General features: G+C 39.6%; 1 protein-coding gene across 1 annotated transcript; it reads right to left on the bottom strand.

Annotated features, from left to right (window-relative positions):
- Window positions 1–11,134: 11,134 nt before the first annotated feature.
- Window positions 11,135–15,054, bottom strand: LOC125845741 (uncharacterized). The gene is made up of 3 exons (XM_049525275.1): window positions 14,279–15,054; window positions 11,439–11,576; window positions 11,135–11,171 (listed from the first exon to the last, which is right to left on the bottom strand). Exons 1-3 carry the CDS (start codon window positions 15,052–15,054, stop codon window positions 11,135–11,137), a joined length of 951 nt encoding a protein of 316 aa, XP_049381232.1.
- Window positions 15,055–17,038: the final 1,984 nt, after the last annotated feature.

The raw sequence follows: 17,038 nt of genomic DNA, 5'->3' as shown, positions 1-17,038 counted from the left end.
TTTGGAATTGGGTTTCTAAATTTCTTTAATTTGGACCATTGTAAAGACTTGGGATCATTTACCCAGATCATGGCGAATGTATTTGATAATCGCTTCCCTATTCTTATGATGTGTGGCTAAAATCTCAATTCTTGGGGTGTGATTATAAGTTTAGTTAGCTTATGGGTATTGTTTATTACTAATTTAAATGTTATATTGAAGTATTTTTAATAATTAGTTGTGTTTTAATCTATGAATTGTTGCAAATGCAGTTCTAATTTTGAGTTCTTAGCTTGCTTGAGAGAGGGGTTTTTGAACTAAAGCTTTTGATTAATAGTTTGTAGGCATTGGGGTTATATAGGTTTAGCTCGCAAGAATGAATCCTAAACCTAGTCCTACTCATTTTGCTTCAGAGAGAGGATGTATTAAGGTTTCATTCTTATTTTGGTAAGCTTGTTGATGTTTGAAAGAAATCACTTGAAACGTGATAGTTGTTCGAGAGAAAACTATTTCAATCATAGTCCAGCCTACCCACTGATATTTAGCTATTTATTTGTAGTCTCAATTACCCATATAGAGAAATTTGTCTATAATCGATCACATCCCGAGAATTCCTCTCTTTATGGTTATTTCATTATTGTTTGATTGCGTTGTAGTTACTAATTGCAAACAAGAAACCCCATCTGACATTCGTGTCACCCGCTTTGACTTTTTTTCACGTCTTTTTTTATAACGTTTGTTCCTATAACTATCTAGAACACATTTGTACTTCATAACTGAACTTGAACATGTACCGCTCCCTGTGGGTTGTACCCCAACTCTTCGTTAGGTTTTATACTACTTAACGATCGTTTGCACCTAAAATTGGATGACGTGTGCTTGAAACATTAATCAAAATGGCATCGCTAGCGGGGAGTGGTGTTGTTTGAAATTCTTCTATTGGAGTTGAATTGTGATCTTTTTTGTTGTAGTTCAATCAACTTACTTTAGTTTTTGCTTTGTGTTGCTTTTGGTGAACAGAGGAAGAGATGAGCGTAAACGGTAGTAATGGTAGCCAAATGGGACACCAAGTCATTGTTGGGAACCTCAATGATGTGAATGACCCAATTCAATTGGGTGGTGTGGGTGCAATACGTCTACCTCCAATTGAAGGGAATGTCATCTTCCATGTCACTAACAGAATTCTACAGCTCCTCCAAATGAAGAAATTATATGGAGGATTGGCTCACGAGGTTCAGAACTTCATGGACGTTTGTGGTTCGTTTTCATTCAAGAACGTAGCATAAGAATCGGTTCATCTCAAGTTGTTCCCATTCTCTTTAATGGGTGAGGCTTGTAAATGGTTGGCTTAGTTGCCAAGGGATTCCATCACCTCTTGGGATGAGCTTATTACAGCATTCAATGTGAGATTCTTTCCCCCGTCAAAGATGATGACCTTTAGGTATAGTATTCAAGGTTTCAAACGCTTGGAAGGTGAACATATCCATGAGACATGGCTGAGGTTTAAGAAGTTGGTACTTCAATGTCCAACCCACGGGCTGCCGAATCATATACTACAGCAGTACTTCAATAGGAGCCTTGACTCGGTGAACAAACAAGTTGTTGATCAACTTGTTCCCGGAGGTATAATGCAACAACCCTATGAAGTAGCATCTCAGCTCCTTGATGGCATGACCAAGATCAATAGTGCATGGTACACTCGTGAAGACCAAGTATCTCCTCTCACTTTTAGAATGACAAAAGAGAAGATCAAAAATGATCAAGAGAGAGACCAAAACATGGCCAAAATGATGACCCAACTGGACATCTTGGTGAAAAATGTGATGAGCAGTGGTATGAAGAGTGTTAATGTTATGGGTGTTGGTGGAATGAACCCTGATGGAGTGCAATTCCAAGTGTTGTACAATGAGGAAGTTAACTTCCTAGATAATTAAGGAGAAGGTTATCGTTCTAACTATCCAAGGTCGGGTGGAAACATGGGTTGGAATCGAGATTAGGGATAGAGAGACCGTGACAGGGATTGCGCGATCGTAATGCCACTTGGAAGGAAAGAGAGGGTGACAAGGACAGGTACGTCCCACTCTATGAGTGTCAAAATCCCAAGGAGTCTGAAAATGTTTGTATGGATGATATGCTCTCACGTATTCTCAACAGAGTTGAAGGGTCCGACAAAGTGTTGAAAGAGATGAAGGAGGATGTCTCTACACGTAATCAGACGCTCACCTCACATTCCGTGTCAATCAAGCAGTTGGAGACCCAAATGGGTTATATTTCTTCTCATTTAAATCCTAGGACAAAAAGGGGCTTGCCAAGTGATACCTTGGAAAAACCGAAGAATGATTTGTAAATTGGTATTTGCGTCGTGCCACAATGCAAACTAAGGCTCTTCTTAGGAGGCAACCTTTCATGACCCAAGGATACCCCCTAGACGTAACATGGAACATAGGACCTCGAGAGGCACCATTTAAGCCACTTAGCATATCATAACATAAGTAAAGAATAATAGAGAGTAAAAACACATTACGAGTCTTAAAAATTTTTCATACAAGCAAAGCAGAAGTCTAGATATTGTTTCATTTAGTCATCTATTACAATCGAAGTCTCAAATAGGGTCACAACCCTTACAATAGAAATATGAAAGTCTAGTACAATATGAAAGAACAAGAAAGGAACTAGAAAATCATCATTCGTCCACAAACCATGAGGACTCACTAATAAGAAAGGAGAATAGTTAATCCAAGCTTAGACCAAGAAGAATATCACCGCAAGAATCAGGACCTACATTTATAGAAAATGTAAAAGAAATATGGGTTAGTACAAAAATGCACTAAGTGTGATAAACATGCAAGAAATTGGTGAAACATGCTTAAAGGGATATTTCAGTTGAAAACCATTCATTATATCGAATTTGAACTCATCATGAATATATTTAAAAGAAATCATAAGTCATAAGCCATATAGTAATGCATAGATCATCATATCATAATGGCAACATATCATAAGTACTCTCCAAGTCTACTACTATGCAATGCATAAGTAAGATCCCATAATCCCACATATACTAAGTAAAGCTTATTGAGCATCTATAGTCTATAAATCATACTCTTATCTATATTAACATATTAGGGAAAAAGCCTTAACCGACATAGACCATGTGAGCTACAATGGAATCCGGTGTATACCCCAAACCGAAGAGGGGTTGTCCTACTTGCCTAAGGTAGAACAATAAGGAGATTGCTACTAGAAACTCGGACTCCACTAAGGTATAAGGTTTCCATCTCATGAGATAACTAATTTGGGAACCCGGACTCAACCAGTGTATAAGGAACCCATTTAGAAAGCCAAACTCAACTAGTGTAGAAACTTTCATTGGGAAGCCAGACTCAACTATCATATAAGCTTCCATCTCATATTCATATACACTCGGTGCTAAGCATTAATTCCCATAGATTACATATTAAGTCTTAACTTAAATATATATTCATGGAAGGGTGTCTTGACACTCAATCCAATATAATTCAACTATAACTCATAGAGTCAAGAGGTGAGACTAATCTTCCACCTTAGAATCACTACATGTGACCAACTTTTCACATCATATCATAATTAACCCAAAATGTGTATATGAACATGATCAGCCAACCAACACAACCATTAGGTCATCATCATATTCACTTTACTCTCAAAGTGATATAAATGTATTAGCATAAACCTCATAAACATACATACTTCTTATGCTTTGTCCTACAAGGACCATAATCACATTCAATCAACATATCTAGGGTTACTACATTAGACATGAATGATAAAAAGATTCATATACTATCATTACTATAAGCATGATTTCATAATACTTCTCTTTCTACAATTCACCTATACTAATAGATCTAATTTAGGGAAAATAGGGGAATTCATGGGTTCTTGGGAGAATTTGTCATGACCCGAGAGCACCCCCTAGTCGTAACACGGCGTATTTGATCCCGAAGGGGTCTTATACAAACCCTTAGCATTCATCATCACATAAAAACATAAGAAAATACAGAATAATTAAAATCGTTTACAATAGAAGTCAACTTCTTTCATATAAGAAAATAGGAACTACACATTGTCTCAATCACCATCTAAACATAAGAGTACAAATAGGGTCAAAGCCCTTTACATCAATAAGTCTCCAAAATTAGGACATACAACATAGTCTAGAATGTGGAAGAAAGTAGAATCAATAACAACTCGTCCTCAAACTTGAGGACTCACCAAGCCTAGGGAATAGTCGACCCAAGCTTCACCTTGAAATAAGTAGTAAGTATCAACGGCCGAAATCTACACTCATAGTAAAGTAGAAAATATGGGTTAGCACAATGAATTGTACTAAGTATGGACACCATGCACAAAATTCTTAAAACATGCACAAAAGGGACATTTAGTTGAAATCATGCATTTAGTCAAGTTTAGAAACCATTATGCACATTTACAAGGAACATAAGCCAATTCAACATATGGGCAACCCAAAGCCACACTAGTGCAATGCAAAGGCAAGATCTCATAATCCTACCAAATACTAAGTATCACATTTAGGTTACCAAAAATATACATAAAAGTGAAGGTATTCATATATATAACATTCATTCATGCCTTTTACGGATCATACATAATTCATCATAATATAAGAGAACCTTACAAAAAAACCCTTGTCACGCCCCTAGCTACCCCCAAGACGCGAACACGGGACCTAGTACCACAAGTGACCCCAAGCTAACCCTGTTGGCATGATCATGAGTATACTAACTATAAAATGAATAATAGAAACTGTGCGGAAGCTATAATCATAAACAAAATGAAAAGATAGGGAATACCCATATACTATAACTAAAATATATGAAAACTGATGAGTTTAATACAAGGAAGATATTAACTCAATACTAAGCTGAATCTATCTATGTCTGAAAATAGCCTCTAAACTGACTAGAAATGTTGGGACATGCCCCAACTAAATCTAGGAAAACTGAAACTAAAGGACTAAAGATACTAAAAAGAAACTCATGACTATTTTCCTCAGAGAATGAGGACTCACCACTGATTTTGCTGAACTGGAGATCAGGAACTGATCTAAGCATGATCTGGATGCTGAGAACCTGAACTTACATCACAAGAAGATGTAACACATAGTATGCGTCAGTACTTGAAAAGTACTGAGCATGCATGATAGAGTAAAGTTGAATAAGACAAAAAACTGAACAAGCAATAAAGCAAGTATATTATGCATAAGATGAGATACTGAATCTGAACTAATGGAATGCAATGACCAATTTATAACATGTTGACTGAATACTGAATGAACTGTAAATGTGATCAATGCAATAGAGTCTGAATGAACTGTGGGAGCTACTAATAACTAACAATAAAACCACATGAGCTAAATGTGGAGTCTGATGTATACGCCCCATCGAGAGGACCCAATATACCCGGCCAAAGGTATAGAGGCATGCTGGCGTGATCACTAAATGATGCCCACAGAGGGGACTTACACCTACGTGGCTCGTAGTTCTGAGACTATATGGGTACACTGAACCCTAGTCCAACTCGGTATTATGCTACTCCAAATAGATTAAGTGATTAACATATTATGATTGAATTTCTGTAATATTGGATAGCTCAAAACTAGACATGCAAAACTGAGAATGCAACAATTAATCTGATAATGATGCATTCATAAACTGATGCATGTATAACTGAATACTGAAATATCTGACTTAGCAAGTGTAATTCAAGAACTAAAGAAATACATACCTAGGGTTCTGAAATTCATGCAATAAACTGAGCAATAACATGATAGTCTGATTTGGAACATTTAAATAACTAATTTATGATTATCTGTTGATAAATCTAGAAACCCTAGGTCTGTTCATAATCATGGAATCAAGAATCTGAGTAGATTCTAGGGACCTAATGGGCGAAAGGAACCCACTAGTGAAAATCCCACATACCTGGGACGAATTTCACGGAGAAATCCTTTGATTTCTGGGCTGGAACTGAAGAAAACTTGTTGCGTTCTTGAACTAGGGTTCTTGACTTCTTTCTCCTCTTAACTTTATATTTTTTCTAAGTTTGATTAATGATTTGACTTAGGTAAGTTCTAGTTATGTTTCTAGGCTTAAACTGACTAAAACATCATAATTTAGGGTCTAAACGACGTAGCTTAGGGGTCCAACAAAATAGCAAAATAGCAAAAGACCAAAAGACCCCTGACTTAACTACTGTCGGAGTGATCGACAGACGGGACCTATGGGCCGTAGGTCAATCTACGATCCGTAGATTGGGGTCGTAGGTCAAGTCTGCCCAACAGGGCTTCACTAAAATGAGCATAACTTTTTACTCGGAGGTCAGATTTTAGTAAACTCGATGGCATTGGAAAGAGGATTCAATTATATATCATATCATAGGTCATGGGACACATAATTCCCTTTGTTCTGGGAGTTATGACCATTTGTAGTTGACCTGATCAACAATTTTCCTCTAACTAGTTGTTGACCACGGTCCGTGCTGGTCAGCCATCATTTGCATCAGAGGCTGGGTAAAGATGGGTCTCGATCCACGGACATGGACCAAGGACCGTGGTCTGACCTACGGACCGTGGGTCTGTATGTGGGTCAAGACTTAGCCGATTTTCTGAGTTGGGTTTGGGGAGGGGTTGCAGTGGTGAACCACGGGCCGTGGTCTGACCTACGGTCTGTGGATGGCAACCCGAGTTGCACCTACAACTTCTCAAAATCTGCATTTTGGTCTGTTTTGGATATGGGGTGTTACATTATCTCCCCCTTGGGACCATTCATCCTCGAATGAAAACTAAACTAGCTGAAATGGAGGGAGAGGGCTGCAATCCCTACCACTAAACACTGAGAACTGAATTTCTGACTGAACGGAGTTCCAACAACATGCAAATACACTGAAAATGCAAGTACAAACTGAAGGAACATGATTCTAAGACTGAATTTATGCATGAATGACTGAAAATCTGAAGAGGAACTATTACCTCAAGCTAGAGTGGAATCGGAAGGAAAGAGGTGAGGATACTTGGCTTTCATGGCCGCTTCTGCTTCCCAAGTAGCTCCCTCTATGGACTAACTCCTCCACCAAACCCTGACTGAAACGACTTCTTTGTTTCTCAACCTTCTAACTTGAAGATCAAGAATCTCAACTTGTACATCCTCATAATGAAGGCTATCTTTTACAGCCACAGTCTCTAATGGCACTACGGATGCTGGATCACCCACACATTTCTTCAAAAGTGAAATGTGAAAGACTGAATGCACTGCTGCTAAATCTACTGGCAACTCTAACTCATAAGCCATTTTTAAAATCCTCTTTAAGATCTGGTAAGGGCCTACATATCTGGGACTGAGCTTCCCTTTCTTGCCAAATCTCATCACCCCCTTCATAGGTGACACTTTCAGGAAAACCCAATCATCAACTTGGAACTTTAGTTCCCTTCTTCTCACATCTGCATAAGACTTCTAGCGACTCTGGGCACTCTTAAGTCTATCTCTAATGAGTTGCACTTTCTCCAAAGCATTAAGGACTGAATTTGGTCCTACCAAGACTGCTTCACCTACTTCAAACCAACCAAGTGGAGATCTACATCTACGCCCATACAATGCCTCATAAGGGGCCATATGAATGCTGGAATGGTAACTATTGTTGTAGGCAAACTCAATTAGAGGAAGGTGATCATCCCAACTACCCTTGAAGTCGATCACACAAGCTCTCAACATGTCTTCTAAGGTCTGAATGGTACGCTCTGCCTGACCATCCGTCTGTGGATGAAATGATGTGCTAAGGTTAACCTGAGTACCAAGACCCTTCTGAAATGACGTCCAAAAATGAGAGGTAAACTGAGGACATCTATTTGAGATGATAGACAAAGGAACCCCATGCAACCTCAAAATCTCATTAATGTAAAGCTTGGCGTAATCCTCCGCCTAATCTATAGTCTTGACCGCCAAAAGAGAGAAGACTTAGTAACCCTATCAACAATCACCTAAATCGAGTCATGTTATCTGCGAGTATGAGGTAAACCTGTGATGAAGTCCATGTTGATGACTTCCCACTTCCAAGTAGGAATGTCAATCTCTTGAGTCATGCCTCCTGGTTTTTGATGTTCTACCTTGACTTGTTAGCAATTGGGGGACTTAGCCACAAAATCTGCTATATCTCTTTTCATACCATTCCACCAATAGACTTCCCGCATATCACGGTACATCTTAGTGGCACTGGATGAATAGAATATCTGGAATTATGGGCCTCTGCAAGAATATGTTGTCTCAACTCGCCCACATTAGGAACACATAACCGACCCTGGTAGCGAAGCACACCATCTCCCCCTTGGGAGAAAACCTCAACTCTTTGTTGGTGGACTGTACCCTTGAGTTCAAGTAATATTGGATCACTATCTTGTTTTTCCTTAACTTCCACTACCAACGAAGATTATCCCCCATTTTGAACCGTTACACCACTATATGATATGCTCATAAGACGAACTCCTAGGCAAGCAAGTCTGTGAACATCCTTTGCTAGCTCTCTTTTCTGTTCCTCAACATGTGCTACACTACCCATGGATAATCTGCTAAGAGGATTTGCTACTACATTTGTCTTACCCGAATGGTAATGCACGCTCATATCATAATCTTTGAGGAACTCAATCCACCTTCTCTGGCGAAGATTCAACTCTTTCTGGGTGTATACATACTGGAGTCTTATGGTCTGTGAAAACATCTATATGAACACCATACAAGTAATGTCTCCAAATCTTGAGTGCAAACACCACTGCTGCAAGCTCGAGGTCATGAGTCGGATAATTCTTCTCATGTACCTTAAGTTGTCAAGAAGCATAAGATATAACCTTACCTCGTTGCATCAACACACAACCTAGGCCAACCCTAGATGCATCACAATAGATCACATAACCATCTGAACCCTCTGGTAGAGTCAAGATAGAAGCTGTAGACAACCTAGTTTTTAATTCTGTGAAGCTTTTGTCACAATCATCTGACCATCGAAACTTGACCATCTTCTGAGTCAACCTAGTCAATGGTGAGGCTATGGATGAAAATCCTTCCACAAACCATCTGTAATAGCCCGCTAGACCCAAGAAACTTCTGATATCTATAGCAAAGGTAGGTCTGGGCCATTGTTTCACTACTTCTATCTTCTGGGAATCTACTTGAATTCCTTCACTAGACACAATATGCCCAAGGAAGGCAACTGATTATAACCAAAATTTGAACTTGTTAAATTTTGCAAATAACTGGCGATCTTTGAGAGTTTGCAGAACAACTCTCAAATGACTCGCATGTTCTTCCTCATTCCTAGAGTAAATGAGAATATCATCAATAAAGACGATAACAAACAAGTCCAAGTACTGCTTGAACCCTCTGTTCATCAAATCCATGAATGCTTTAGGAGCATTGGTTAGTCCAAATGACATAACTACAAATTCGTAATGACCATATCGAGTTCTGAAGGCTATCTTCGGAATGTCACTATCTCTTACTCTAAGCTGATGATAACCTGATCTGAGGTCTATCTTTGAGAAATGACTGGCACCTTGAAGTTGGTCGAACAAGTCATCAATCCTGGGGATGGGATACTTATTCTTGATTGTGACTTTGTTCAACTGCCTATAATCAATGCACATTCTGAGAGAACCATCTCTCTTCATTACGAACAGCACTGGTACACCCCATGGAGAAATACTAGGTCTAATAAAACCCTTATCTAGAAGGTCTTTCAACTACTCTTTCAATTCCTTAAGCTCAGATGGAGCCATTATGTAAGGAGGAATAGAGATAGGCTGGGTATCTGGAAGGAGATCAATTCCAAAGTTGATTTCCCTTTCGGGAGTAACTCTGGGAAGATCATCTGAAAACACTTCTGGAAACTCATTGACTACAGGGACTGACTCAAGAGTTGGGGATTCAGAACTAGAATGCTTAACCCAAACTAGATGATAGTGATAACCCTTAGAGATCATCTTTCTGTCCTTAAGGTAAGAAATGAATCGACCCATAGGCGTTAAGCTACTACCCTTCCATTCTAGGATTTTCGTTTGGAAACTGAAAATGAACAATCTTTGTTCTACAATTGACTGAGGCATAACAGGAATATAACTAATCCATGCCTAGAATGACATCGAAGTCTACCATTTCTAACTCTACAAGATCTGCTGAGGTGACTTTTTGAGAGACTGTGACAGGGCAATTTATGTATACTCATCTAGTTATAACTGGGTCACCGACTGGAGTAGAGATTGAGAAGGGTTCTGAAAGATTTTTTGGGCTAACACTGAATTGGACTGCTATGTAAGGAGTTACAAAATACAAAGTAGCCCCTGGATCTAACAATGCATAATCATCAAGATCAAAGACTCGTAACGTACTAGTGACTACATCAGGAGAATCTTCCTGATCTTGACGAGCCTTAAAAGCATAGAGCCTGTTTTAGCGTTGTCCGCCACCTGTACCGGATGAGTTACCCTGCTGAGTCGATCGACCTACTGGTGCTGCTGAAGTTGTAGACTGAGCTCTACTACTATTTCCTCCTTGACCTCGTCTAGAAAGACAATCATTCAATCTATGACCACACCCAAAGCATCTTTCCTTACCTTTAAGGCACTCGCCCGGATGGTTCTTACTATATTTCGGGCAAGTTGGGTAAGTTTTGGTGCCTGAAACACTACCTTGAGACTTAGAGCATGATGCCCTACCTTTCTGATTGTTATGAAACCTGGGGGATGGAACACTAGCTGATGAAGGGGCTAGATCGAAGACTTTTGCTGAAACTGCGAGCGATTTCCACAACTCAATTTCTGTTGGGAATACTCATAGTTACCTGTTCTTGCTTTCTTAGTCTCCTTAGCATGTTCCCTAAGCTTATCACCCTCAAACTGTTGAGCATGAGTCATTAGCCTAAAGATGTTCATGTCACCCAACAACATAGCATTCCTGCACTCTATTTTCACTAAGTCTGACACCCCATAAAGAAACTTATTCGTATGTGCCCTGGAGTCAGCAACCATGTGAGGAGCATACCTGGAGAGTTGGTTAAACTTGAGCCCATACTCTTGGACCGTCATGTTACCCTGCCTTAAGTTCATAAATTCCTAGGCCCTTGCTTCGCTCAACTCTATGGGGAAAAACCTGTACAGAAAGGTTTCGCAGAAACAATCCCAAGTAATAAGAGATGCATTTGTACCCCTATTCTCCTTCCACTTAGTATACCAGATATGAGCCACATCCTTAAGTTGGTAAGATGCTAACTCAACCCGATCATTCCCAGTTACCTTCATCACTTCAAAGATCTTCTTGACCTCATCAATTAAGTTTTGGGGATCTTCTCCAACTTGCGATCCTAAGAAATTTGGTGGATTCATCCTAACAAAGTCTCGCACCCTGGCTGCAGCTGACCCAACATTGGCATTTACCGGAACTGGAGCCCGCTGATTGTTCTGGTTCACCACACTTTGAGCCAACATCTGAAAGGCATTTCTGAACTCTGCACTCGACACTTCTTGATCAGGGACCGGAGGAGCTGCATTTGCGTTCCTGGCATTCGCATTCGTAGCGTTAGCTCTATGAGGAGGCATGATTACTTAAATGTAGAATGTCGAGTTAGAATGGAATTAGATCATACCTTACGCACGATAAGAGTAACAACAAAATGAAGATTTTTCATAAGACACTTTTTAGCCTCCCTCTCATTAGATATGGTGTGCACTACACATCTATGAAAAGGACTTTACCTAGTGAGGCTTTTCGGACATCCTAGGATACTTAAACCTAATGCTCTGATACCAAGTTTGTCACGCCCTGAACTACACCCGGGACGCGGACACGGTACCTAGGACCACAAGTGATCTCAAGCTAACCCTGCTGGCATGATCATGAGCATACTATATATAAACTAAATAATAGAAACTGTGCGGAAGCTATAATCATAAACAAAATTAAAAGATGGGGAATACCCATATACTATAATTGAGATATATGAAAACTAATGAGTTGAATACAATGAAGATATTAACTCAATACTAAGTTGAAACTATCTATGTCTGAAAATACCCTCTAAACTAACTAGAAATGTTGGGACATGCCCCAACTAAGTCTAGAAAAACTGAAACTAAAGGACTAAAAATACTGAAAAGAAACTCATGGCTATTGTCCTTGGAGAATGAAGACTCACCATTGATTCTACTGAACTGGAGATCGGGAACCGATCTAAGCGTGATCTGGATGCTGAGAACCTGAACCTACATCACGAGAAGATGTAGCACAGAGTAAGTGTCAGTACTTGAAAGGTATTGAGCATGCAGGATAGAGTAAAGTTGAATAAGACATATAACTGAAAAAGCAATAAAGCAAGTATAATATGCATAAGATGAGATACTGAATCTGAACTATGAATGCAATGACCAATTTATAACATGTTGACTAAATACTGAATGAATTGTAAATGTGGTCAATGCAATAGAGTCTGACTGAATTGTGGGAGCTACTAATAACCGACAATAAAACCAAATGAGCTAAATGTGGAGTCCGATGTATACGCCCCATTGAGAGGACATAATATACCTAGCCAAAGGTATAGAGGCATGATGGCGTGATCACTAAATGATGCCTACAGAGGGGACTTACACCTACATCGCTCGTAGTTCTGGGACTATATGGGTACAGTGAACCCTAGTCAAACTCGGTATTATGTTACTCCCAATAGATTAAGTGATTAACACATTATGACTGAATTTCTGAAATACTGGATAACTCAAAACTGGACATTCAAAACTGAGAATGCAATAATTTATCTGATAATGATGCATTCATAAACTGAGGCTTGTATAACTGAATACTGAAATATCTAACCTAGCATGTGTAATTCAAGAACTAAAGAAATACTTAGCTAGGGTTCTGAAATTAATGCAATAAACTGAGCAACAACATGATAATCTGATTTGGAACACTCAAATTTGGACTTCTTTTAGGTCAAGGTCGTTAATGGAGAAGTAATAGATGTGAAGCCCTCTACGAATCATCTATAATACCCGGCCAATCCCAAAAAGGTTCAAATATCGGTGGGACTTAGGGGTCTAGGCCAACTTTTCACCGCATCCGGTTTCTTCAGATCAACCTCTATACCCACACTTGACACAATGTGACCTTAGGTAAAACGACCCAAGAAAGCAACTGACCTTAGCTAAAACTCGCACTTGCTAAATTTAGCATAAAGTTGGTGGTCCTTGAGGACTTGCAATACTAACCTCAAATATTTCTTGCGATCACCCTCACTCTTCGAATAGATCAAAATATTATCAATAAAGATGATTACAAACAAATCAAGATATTGCCTAAAAACCCTATTCATAGGATCCATGAAAGTCGTCAGGGCATTTGTTAGACCATAAGACATTACTAGGAATTCATAGTCACCATATCTTGTACAGAAAGTTGTGTTAGGAATGTCAACCCCTCTCACCCTAAGTTGGTGATAACTCGACCTTAAGTCAATCTTGGAAAAGCAACTCACTCCTTGGAGTTGGTCAAACAAATCTTCAACTCTAGGTAGTGGGTACTTATTCTTTATTGTGACTTTGTTCAATTGGCGGTAATCTATACACATCCGAAGTGAACCATCTTTCTTCTTCACAAACAATACCGTGATACCCCATGGAGATATGCTTGGTTGGATGAAACCCTTATTTATAAAATCTTTGACTTGTTCCTTCAATTCCTTAAATTCGGTCGGAGCCATCCGGTAAGGAGGAATTGATATGGGTTGTGTATCCGGCAAAAGATCAATGCCGAAGTTTATTTCCTAATCGGGAGGGATTCCGAGTAAGTCATTAGGGAAGACTTCTGGAAATTCCATTACTAAGGGGACCGACTCTTAAGGAGGAGTCTCGGACTCAAGGTCCTTAACCCTCATAATATGATATATACACCTCTTAGAAATCATTTTCCTAGCTTTTAGATATGAAACAAAACGACCTCTAGGTGTTGAGCTTCTCCCCTTCCATTCTAAAACAAGCTCATTTGGAAATTAAAACTTTACTACCTGAGTCCTACAATCAATGGAAGCAAAACATGCATGCAACCAATCCATCCCCAATATGAATTCAAAGTCCAACATATCTAATTCTACCAAATCAGCCAAAGTGAATCTATTAGACAAGGAAATAGGACAATCCCTATAAGCCTTTCTAGCAACAATCGAGTCTCCTATGAGGGTGGAAACCGAAAAAGGTTCCACTAACTTTACAGGGAGTACATCAAATTTCATAGCCACTGAAGGAGTGACAAAAGATAAAGTGGCACCGGGGTCTAACAATGCATAAACATTAATTGTAAATACTTGCAACACACCGGTAACAGCGTTCGGAGACCCCTCTTGATCACTCCTAGATTGGAGAGCATAAAAGTGATTCTTCTTGGGAGCATCGGAGTTGGAGCCACTCGGAGGGACTTGCTTGCCCTCTCTCCCTTGAGCCCTTATCAGAAGGAAACCCCTCTTCATGTGGCCACTCTTACAACAACTAAAACACTCATTCGTGCCCACAAGACACTTGCCCCCATGCTTCTTGCCAAACTTTGCACAAGTTAGTCTCTCAACATAAGAACCACCTCCACTACCACCTTGTGGCTTTGGTGTAGGCACCATATCTTTGTTGACCTTAGGAGTGCTAGAAGTGCCTTGATTAGAAAACCTATTCTTAAACCTTGGTGTGCCTTGAGCTTCAAATCTACCCTTAGACAAATTTCCATCCTGGGTCCTAAGACTCTTTACATCCCTATTCATTTTCTTGAGTTTGGTCTCCTCAATTTGTTGAGCATATACCAAGAACCTTGAGATAGTCATGTCATGAATAAGGATTGCCTTTCGGCATTCTTCTTCAACTAACCTGGAAACCACCATTACAAACTTATTCATCCTAGCCCTTGGATTGGCCACCAATGTTAGAGCATGCTTGGATAGTTGGGTGAACTTGAGTGAGTACTCTTTCACACTCATCCCACCTTGACGAAGGTTCATGAATTCCACCTACTTTTGTTCCCTCAATTCTAGGGGGAAAAACCTATCTAGGAAGGTCGTCTTGAATGTTGCCCAATCAATCGGGCCCACTCTAACGCGTCTCTCTTCTCTCTATTGCTCAAACTATCTTGAGCTACGTCTTTGAGTTGGTAGGTGGCTAGTTCCGCCTTTTCTTGAGAAGATACCCCCATGGCATCCACCACCTTAAGAACTTCATCTATAAAGTCTTGTGGGTGCTCATCCACTTTAGAGCCATAGAAGGTAGGGGGATTCATCCTTGTGAAATCCCTAATTCTTGAAGCGGTAGTACTAGCATTGGGATTCACCCGACCTCTAGCATCTCTAGTGACTTCGGCCGTCATAGCTTCGGCTTGGGTTGCCATATCTTGAGTTTGGGCCGTCATGTCTTGGGTTATCATTTGCATAGAGGCCCTAAATTCATCTTGAGTCACATTTATCGGATCAACCAGAGCTTTCTCACCTAGAGGAACTTGAGGCTCTTGATGTCCTTGGGGAGGAACTCCCTCATTATTAGCAACCTCCTCATCCACCCTTCTTGCGGCCACTCTTCTTGTATTCATTTTCCTATATTCACAAGGAAAGGGTTAGCAAAAGAACTTCATAGAGTAAAACTCTAAGGCACGACTAATGAGTAATCAAAGAAGTGAAAAGTTCCTAAGAATCTTATAGTCTCTCATTCATAAGTGTGACGCGCTCCACACTTATGAACAAGACTCTATTAGACGTGGTTCATTAGACATCACCCTAGAATCTTTCTAAACCTTAAGCTTTGATACCAAGTTTGTCACGACCCGAGAGCACCCCCTGGTCGTAACACGGTGTACTTGACCCTGAAGAGGTCTTATACAAGCCCTTAGCATTCATCATCACATAAAAACATAGAAAAAAATAGAATAATTAAAAACTTTTACAATAGAAGTCAACTTCTTTCATATAAGAAAATAAGAACTACACATTGTCTCAATAACCATCTAAACATAAGAGTACAAATAGGGTCAAAGCCCTTTACATCAATAAGTCTCCAAAAATAGGAAATACTACATAGTCTAGAATGTGGAAGAAAACTAGAATCAATAACAACTCATCCTCAAACTTGAGGACTCGCCAAGCCTAGGGAATAGTCGACCCAAGCTTCACCTTGAAAGAAGTAGTTAGTTTCAACGGTCGGAACCTACACTCATAGTAAAGTAGAAAATATGGGTTAGCACAATGAATTTTACTAATTATGGACACCATGCACAAAATCCTTAAAACATGCACATAAATGGACATTTAGTTGAAATCATGCATTTCGTCAAGTTTTTGTTTTTTTTTTTTGAATTTTTGAACGACCCTTGGGGAGGGTCAGGGGCGTAGCAACACCCCAGGCCTTATCATAAATAAAAACAAAAGTAATACGAGGAGGGGGACATAAAACCTTACCTCCGATCCTATGGTGGTTAATGAGTCTACTTTCCTAATAAGGAGAGTCTACTCATCCCCATGATTCTAAGAGGAAACCTAGAACTAAGAACCTATAGAGAGGACTCCTCTCTGTACATAATTCTAAGAAACATAAATGAGGGAGACTCTCCCCTTACAATTAGACCTAAAACTAGATAAGAAGCCTAAAAGAACAGGAATGAGAAGCTTCAAGGTGGTTTTTTAATGCTCTTCAGCTTTTTCCTCCTGAAGTTGGTCATTCCCATCTTTTCTAGAAGGAAACTTCCTTTATCTGTTGCAGGTAGCTGGTTCTGAGTGTAGAAGTGCTGAGTGATGTCTGATCTGTGACTCTCCTTGGACAAAAAATCTGTTGTTGTATTGGCTTTTCTATAGGTATGCTGGCATTTGAAGAAATCCAGCTGAGTAATAATCTAGTGAAGTTGAGTGATGTACTGCTGCAATTTCCAGGGAGGCTTGCTTTTGTGATTGAGCCATCTGGTAAGTAGTTCTGAGTCCATTTCCAAGATAACTTTCCTGTAAC

Source organism: Solanum stenotomum, chromosome 11, assembly GCF_019186545.1.
Source record: "Solanum stenotomum isolate F172 chromosome 11, ASM1918654v1, whole genome shotgun sequence".
NCBI classification, from domain to species: Eukaryota; Viridiplantae; Streptophyta; class Magnoliopsida; order Solanales; family Solanaceae; genus Solanum; species Solanum stenotomum.
Note: the sequence above shows the minus strand (reverse complement) of the source record. Positions and strands in the feature narration are given on the sequence as shown.

Bases quoted from the DNA above. Each gene is read 5' to 3' on its own strand.
- LOC125845741 (XM_049525275.1), bottom strand. From the start codon at position 15,054: ATGAACCTTCGTCAAGGTGGGATGAGTGTGAAAGAGTACTCACTCAAG. The intron at 11,577-14,278 runs GTTAGTGGAACC...TGCGAATGCCAG, and splicing joins TTTGATGTACTCCCTGTAAA to GAACGCAAATGCAGCTCCTC. The intron at 11,172-11,438 runs GTCAGCTGCAGC...CTTTCTGTACAG, and splicing joins CCGGTAAATGCCAATGTTGG to GTTTTTCCCCATAGAGTTGA.